General features: G+C 43.5%; 1 protein-coding gene across 1 annotated transcript in view; it reads right to left on the bottom strand.

Moving 5' to 3' along the window:
- Window positions 1-452: 452 nt before the first annotated feature.
- The window catches only part of IL12RB2 (interleukin 12 receptor subunit beta 2), a 71,616-nt gene continuing 63,963 nt past the window's right edge, over window positions 453-8,105 (bottom strand). Inside the window, exons 14-15 of the mRNA XM_090269587.1 lie at window positions 6,775-6,874; window positions 453-1,985 (exon numbers count right to left, since the gene is read on the bottom strand). Of these exons, the coding sequence (XP_090125713.1) occupies window positions 1,449-1,985; window positions 6,775-6,874 (637 nt within the window). The 3' untranslated portion in view covers window positions 453-1,448. The remainder of the gene's footprint in view (window positions 1,986-6,774; window positions 6,875-8,105) is intronic.

Here is an 8,105-nt window from a genome sequence, read left to right as displayed (position 1 = left end):
TGGTGGTGGTGGGGTTGACGCATGGCAGCTAGAGTAGAAGAGAGATTATGTAAGGAAGAAAAAGAAACCCTGGGAGAACTAAATATGTCAACACATTGCGTACTGGGGAATTTAAATGCCTTTTAGAAACGACGAGAATTCTTGCCACCCATATGCAATGTGTTAAACCTAGAATGGCAAGAGGCATGAATGAAAGGTTAAAACATGAGCAAGCAGAGCAATGTTTGTTACTTCAATTTCTAGAGCTCTGAGGGGCACCTGCCTCAGTTCCAGTTTGGGTGGGACGGGGAAGGAGGCAGGCCCCATGCTTGGCAGGGATTTAAGAAAAAAAGCTCTTGGACCTTTTATCCTGTTTCTCGGAAGGGTACTATTAGCAGTTAAAGCAGCTTAGCAGAAGTGCCTAAACGGGGAAGGACAGAGGCAGTGCTGGGCATGGGGAGGGTGACGGGCCACAGCTCCAAAGGAGTAAACGTATGATGTCCCAGGTTTGTGCTTCCAGGCTCAACTTGAGGTGTCTGAGGACCAGCTCAGAGTTTTCTCCAGGAAGAAATGCGGAGGATGACAGTTAAGAGTGGCAGGTTGGGTCCTAGGCCCTGACAGCTCTGGTCCTGAGGGCAGCACTTGCTGCATCAGAAAGAAAACACAAGGGGGCAGAGCCTTTGGCCCACTCCTTTCCCAGACATCTGATTTCAGAGGGGTGGCCGGTTGCGCAGGATCCTAAGGTGGGCTTACGGGTAGCTTTCCATAGTCGAGCTGCTTTTGATTCACTGAAAGGTGAAGGCAGAATAAAACAAACTAGCAAAAACGAGGGGAAAGGTACATTCTTAGGCCTCCACAAGTAACATTCATGACCATCTGGAAAGTCCTTTTGGTGTCCACCAGGGTCTTTGTCAATTGTAAAACTAGGATGATGGGTTTTGAAGGTCTCCAGTAATTCTCACTAATGTATCCATTGTAGCTGTGTTTAATACAGTAGCTGCTAGCCACATGTAACTTTCAATATCCAGTTCAGTCATACTGGACACATTTCAAAGTGTCAGCAGCTACTTGTTAGTGTACCGTACTGAACAGATCTCAACATAAGACCTCCTGGTATGTAGTAGCTGCTTTATAAACAATTGTTGTGGGAATGGTCCTCATCACTAGTTAGTAAGAGTTGGTTTCCACTCTCCCCTTTCCAGCCATCATAGCCAAGAAAAGTTGCAGGAACTTAGACTGGAGTCTCTAGGTCTGCACAGTGAAGGATAATCTGAAGCCTCTGGAGAAGGCAAGATGAGGTATCGGCTACAGCCAACTCAGTTCCTGAGATGCACAGTGAGCTGGCCTGACTACCTACAACCAGACCATGTGGTAGCAGCCACTGGAGCTGACAGCTGGAGTACAGCGCTGGGTAGTGGGTATGCTCTGCTGGTTGGGAGTACTTTGACTTGCTGTGTTTCAACCTTCACTCAAAGCATGAGGGAGCCACACCCCATCTTTAACTGATCCAAAGTCAGCTTCTCACCACAGGAGAAGGTGAGCGGGTGAAGGGAACTTGAGGGAAAAACAGAAAGAGGGAGGTGCTGAGGCTCCAGTTCTTCCAGAGGCTCAGTTGCAGGAACCTCCTGTGAAGGGAGGTAATCTATGTTGGAGGGCAAGTAGTCCTCATGGGTGGGAAGGTAGTCCACTGGGAGGACTGGCAAGGGGCTTGCTGGGTTTCCTGGCTTCGAGTCAGGGCCCCTGCTCCCCAGCACTTTGTACAGGTCCACTAGCTGTCCTGTCTCTGCTGTGGGGGCTCTTGGAGGTGGCGAGCCTGAGGCTCCATACCCTGTGTCTTCCTCAGAGACATGGTGACCTTGGATTTCTTTTTCCTTTTCTGGCCAGTTCGGGTGAAAGAGATGTCTGAAGGCTGGGGTCACTCGATGAAGGACTTCGCTGATGACCAGGGGCTCAGGTTCTTCTGGAGTGGGCCAGTTTGTTAGGAGCCAGGGCAGCTGCATCTTCTCCTGAGAAAGGGAAGAAGCAGCTTGTGGTTATGTGAAGTGAGAAGCCTCAATGACTGACTTCTCCAGGGTTCCAAAAGGCCTCATAGCCTGCACTTAATTTGAGGTGGACTGTGGGCCCTTGACTTTGCGAGGTAAGAGAAGCAGTTACCATTGGGAGGCAGACAAGCCATGGAGTCCTCTCAACCCCCAGCCAGTGAGTGGTGATTCACTACCCTGCTCAACCTTCAACCAGACTTTCCGGTGACTCAAGCTGTGCTAGCTACTTTTCCTCTAGGATAGAGGTCACACTGGGAGCAAAGGAAGGGCTGAGCTTGCCTCTGGGGAAAGTAGCAGGGAGGACTAAAGGGGTCACACTAGAGCTGAATCCTGAGAAGTATAGTATTTTCAGATAAGGAGGACTGGTCTGTTCTGGAACCTCAGTTCTTAGGCAAACTGAGACTTCAGAAATCAGACGTCACATGAAGGGACTTCTAAGAGACGCTAATCATTTGGGTTTTCATACAACTACTGAAAATGTTTAGGGTAATATCTTCATCAGTTCTGTTCTTAAGAAAAACTTGTCCTTTTTTCCCTGTATCTAATTTTGTCTGTTACTCCTCTTACTTTCTCAACAGCACATTGGTTACCAACTCTTCAATGTCATCTCTCTCTTTTCCAAACTATGGTGATTCCTGAGCCCAAATCCAAGCATTTGAGTAACATTGCTTTCTTGGGCTCTCCTCACATCCTGGAAACCATCTTTCACAATGACTGATCTCTCTAAGGCAAAGCTCCAGCGCCTTTAAAGCCCGAGGCTTACATAGGCAGTCAAGTTTTCAGCCCTTCAGCAATCAGGTTCTGCACCTTCCTCCACTCTCCCATGTTTCTGTCAGAAGTTATTTCAGGCACACCATCCTGGTCTTACTAAGACTTTGTTTCTCTCTGCCACCATCTCACTTTTGCCTTCACTGCCGGCCTCCATCTGCTTCTGTTTGCTGCTCCATCCCCTGCCCACCACCATCTTCTTTTCTAGCAACCGCCATTGGATTCTTGTCAAAAGGTGCTTTATAATGTCATTCTTTTTAAACATGTCCATCAGTCATCTGCGAGCAGGGACCATGTCTTCAGGGAAGCGTAGGATGACAAAAAATAGCCTTGGGACAGGGCAAACCTTCTGGACTAGTTCCAACTCTGACACCTTACAGCTTGGGAAAACAACCTCTCTGGCCTTTGATTCCCTTATCTGTCAAATGTAAAGTACAAGAGTGATTTGGTCTGGATTGGCTCTGATGGCCCTTGCCTTTCCTCAGGCATAAGAAGTTTCCAGAAACTGAATGATGGTAGTGTCTCAGGACAGCCTTGTGCAAAGGGCCCACACACTAGAGAGTATGTGTTTGTCTCCTGGGTGCCTACTACCCGATCACTGCCTGCGCTGCCCCTAGCCTGTGAGTGTGGCTTGGAACATAGCTGGCAGCTCTGGGAAGTAGAGCTGTCAGTTCTGCTATCACAGATGTGAGATTACACAGGGTGTGGAAATGGCTCGTTACCACAGGTGAGGTGTTCACTGCCTTCTTGAAAGCTTTGGGAGAATTCGATAGAGGCTGTTCCTCAGAGCTTTTATAAAGTAGGCAGTCTGGCAGACAAGTCCTGGGACAAGGCCTCTTGGATCACTGTTAGGTACCTCGTGGACACTATTTTAAGCCTTTACAACATTCTGGTGATCCCCTTCAAAATTTGGCTTTTTCCTCCAGAGCTTAAAGACATAGGATATTTTAGCCACATCTTAAATGGGAGGGGCATATAAGGTCTGAGAACGGAAAACATTTTGTTGGAGTTGAAAGACTATTATAGTTCTGATGTCTGCCCAAGCCTATCACCAGGAGAGCCGTTTGGGTCTTTAAAACTAGTTTACTCACTTAAAGGGTCAAGTGACATGGGGTTCTGAAGCTGCCTCGAGGCCTGCATTGCAGATGCCGTGTTGAAGGTAAACGTTTTAAAATGTCTAATTTGTCAGTTTCTTTTTTTTTTGAAAACAACATAGTTTCATAAGGAAATTTAAAAGTTTAAAGGAAATTTTTAATGGAAACTAAAAGACTCTCATATCTCCAACCCCTTCTCCAAAAGCAACCCCGATGATCAGTAGTTTCATATGTAGGCTTCTAGAAATATCCTGTGCACAAAGTGGGGGGGGGGGGGGGGCGGGTGAGTCTAAAATATCCCTCCTTTTTATACAAATAAGAACCCACTTTAGAAACTTACAAACTTTCCTTTTTTCACTTTTAAATGCCTTAGAGGTTTTTAGACATAGGTTTTTAAACAAATCATTGTATAATATCCTGTTGTATGGATATACTTCGAAATGTTCATCCTAACCTGATAGCAGGTTACATTATGCCCAATTTTTGGCTCCTATGTATAATGCTCTAATTAACATATTTATACTGTATAACTTTGGGCATGTGTGTGGCTATTTCTGTTACCTTTTCCCTGTGTTACTTTCTATAACTCTTTGTGTGTCTTAGCATTTCTTCTAGGCTTTTTATGGTCCCTTGTCATGCCCAGGCAGAGGCAGATGGAGCCCATGATGTCAAAGCTACCAGCGTGGAACCCAGGTGTCCGTGACTGACCCAGAGCTGCTTCCCACCGTGCTATTTCAGGTTTTTAGGACAGTGGTTTTTCAAGTGGTGTGCCACAGAAATTTTAAAGCATGCCATACCTGACTGTGTAGTGAGGGGCACTGACCTTTCTTCCCTTAGACTGTCTAATAAAAAATGACAACAGCCAACACAACAACAGCCGTCTTGTGTGAATGAATTAAAATTATACCTATTTTATTGTCAGATTGGCAAAAAAAATTTTTTTTGGTGTGCCACAGAACTTGATAACCCTAATTTTTAGAGAGAGAAGGAAAGGGGAGAGGGAAAGACACATGAATTTGTTGTTCTCATTTATACATTCATTAGCTGACTCTTGTATGTGCCCTGACTGGAGATTGAACCCACAACCTTGGCATATGGGGATGATGCTCTAACCAACTAAGCTACCCAGCCAGGGCCTGTGCCACAACATTTTAGTAATTAATTTATGTGTGCCATGAGATGAAAAAGGCTGAAATCACTGTTTTAGGACATGGGACTGAGGAATCTCAGCACTGGAAGAAAGAGATCGTGAAGCTCAGCTGGTTCAATTCCTGGTACTTGAATCCCCTCTAACACTGGCAGTGGTGTCCTTACAGAGTGCATTCCCGTAGGTCATTACAATATTGCCATTAAGTGAGGGCCCTCTTTAGTTAATCTGTTCAGCTCAGAGGCATTGATTTCAAGAAAGACTTCCCTAATACCCTGTGCTTAAAGATCTTTTAGCATATATAGTATGTTGAATGGCACATCCTGCTTCTCTGTGAATTCAGGATCCACCATTTACTGACTAACATTGGTGAGTTATAGTCCTCTGTGCCTCAGTTTCCTCATCTGAAAAATCAGGATAATAGTACAACTTCATAAAATTGTATGGATTAGATGTTAATGCATAAAAACGTTTTTGTTTTTTTCCCCATAAAAATGTTTGAAAGTGCCTGGCATATACAAAATTTTATATATGTATATATAAACACAGATGTATAATAAAAATTATATACCATGTATAATATGGTGTAATATATGCCATGCAGATATACAATATATGCAAAATATAAGTATATAATTAAATATAATAGCTACTGCTATTATTACTGTTCTTGCTATTATAACTGAACAGTAACAAAACCCCTCAATAGACAGAAGGAGACATCAAGTACAAGTCTTCCTGGGAAGAAATTGAATGATTGTCTCGTATGAGGCATCTTCCTTAATCCTCACAACAGTATACATGGGAGATGTCAATTCCTATTTTACAGAGAGCGAAACTAGGTGCAGGTCTCAGGCAAGTTGCCCAAGGGACATCCACATAGTAAGGGGCAGAGGTGGGGTTTGCGCCCAAGGCTTGTTTCAAAGGCACTGAACTGCAGGGACACAAATTCCTGCTGAGGCAGACGTGGCTGAGACCAGCTCTTTACCTGAGCAGTGACTGGTACCACTGGCTTCTGGCCTGAGGCAGGGTGTGCATAATAGAATGCACTGGGCAACTGAAAAGAAGAATCTTGGCGGAGAAGGGCTACAAGTGTGGTAAGGGAACATGGGGCTGCCAACAACCTGGGCCTGGGAAGAATCTTGGCATACCTCTTTCCTCCCCTTTGCTTTCCATAAATGTATAGTCTTGCTCCATAATCAGATGCCTTTTGTGAGCTGTTCTCAACTCCGTAGACTGCACAGCGGCAGCTCTCTTTGCTTCCTTTACTCTTGCACATTCATCTGCCAGCTGAGCAACCTCTCCTTTAGAACCTTTTCCATACACAATGGGGTGGCTTACTGGCTTCCTGGCAAAACCAAAATAGTCCGGATTCTATTTATCTGTTCTATGCTCAGACAGCTGGGAACATCATGGTAAATTTTCAATTCTCTTAAATTCAAATGAGTCAGTGCTTAGGCTAGGACTCAGCAAAGCGCAAAAGTACTTTTAAATTTAAGTTGAGGTGAGGAGGAGAACATAAGGCATAGTGAGGAATGGGAAGCTAAGAGTCTTAGTCTCTGGGTCACATAAGCTTCAGAAAGTTTCTATATGTGGGAGTAACAACTTAGATGGTAACTTAGTGTGAATGACCACTTTTTTTCATAGGCTCTAAGTACCCAGGTTTCCTCCTAACCACAAGGGGAAACTTAGTGTGCCGATGTCTAGAACCTCATCAGCTGACCACTAAAGCTTCACACCTTACCTCCACAGTGGGGTATTTCTTGGCCAATGTGCTATTCGCTGGGTCTGGAATTTGTCTGCTACACCATTGAGGTCTGAGGCGTGAAAGAAGGACACGTACCCTATAGATAAAGAAAACAATGACATCTGGTTAAGTGTGTACACGGTGGCGTGGAAGCACAGGTACCTAGTGCAGTGAAGTCAGTGTAGGGCTTTGCAAATGAGTAAAATGTAAACGCTGAAGGAGAAAGGTGGCTAGTTTTCTGTGAAGTTTAGATAGATGTTAAAAAGCTGTGATGCAATCACTTGGGGTTTGCTAAATAAACTGGAACTTTTTGATCAATGTAATGTTTAGCTGTCACCATCCAGCCATGCAACGGTTCAGCAAACATTCCCTAATGTGTGACCAGCACAGTGTGGCGATAGAACAGCAAACAAGAAATGGTTCCTATCCTTGGGAGCTTACTAGTTACTTAATAACAATGCTTATAAAGAGTTTGTAATGACAAGGAAATTTTTGTGCTAAAAGTAAAAAGGATACAAATGATATAAATAGCTTGAAAATAAACCATGCCAAAAAAAAAAAAAAAAAATGCCAAGAGAAAATACCATAGAGAAATATTAAAACTGTTAACAGTACTTGTGTTTGGTGATCAGAGGAAATATGGGTCTTTTTTCCTACATTTTTGTTTTCAAGAATATTTTTAAGTGAGTTTATATTACTTTTATGATGTGGAAGGGAAAAAAATCCTAAAAAATGTTTCTTTCAATATCACAATTTAAAAAACTCAAGACCAATATGAAACATCTTTAAAACCTTGGCTTTAATAAGTTTGGTGATTAATAAGAATGATAAGCTTCTGGGATGTGTTTAGCCTTTTAAAACAAGAGAGGCGGCCACGTGACTTGTTTTTCTCTAAAGAATTGTGAGCAGAGGTACCTGTGACTAGTATAGATCATGCAGATGAGGACAGTGCCCAAAGGATGGTAGGCCAATAAAATGGAATAAAACTGGGTCCCTAAATGACTGTGGAGCAGAGCTGCCAACCAACCTGGATGACTTAACCTCTTACATGGGAAAGAAAGAAACTTTTATTAAAGCCACTGCTTTTGGATCTTCTTTTTTCTTTTTCTTCTAACAGCAGAAGTCTTGACCGTAACTGGTACTATTTCCGTGAAGAGGATGTATGTGAGCCTAATTAACTTTTTCAGTTTAACTTCAAAATCTACCTAAAGAGAGCTCTGCTTTGAAGTATCTATCACACATGGGAGCTTCAATAAATGTAAAGCCTTTTGGACAACTTCAATGGCTAGTAGAATGAGCTAGTTTTATTTTCACCTCTTAATTTACAC

Source organism: Furipterus horrens, unplaced genomic scaffold, assembly GCF_987537825.1.
Source record: "Furipterus horrens unplaced genomic scaffold, mFurHor1.1.pri manual_scaffold_3, whole genome shotgun sequence".
In the NCBI taxonomy this organism is placed as follows: Eukaryota; Metazoa; Chordata; class Mammalia; order Chiroptera; family Furipteridae; genus Furipterus; species Furipterus horrens.
This window is presented reverse-complemented; position numbering and strand designations above follow the sequence as displayed.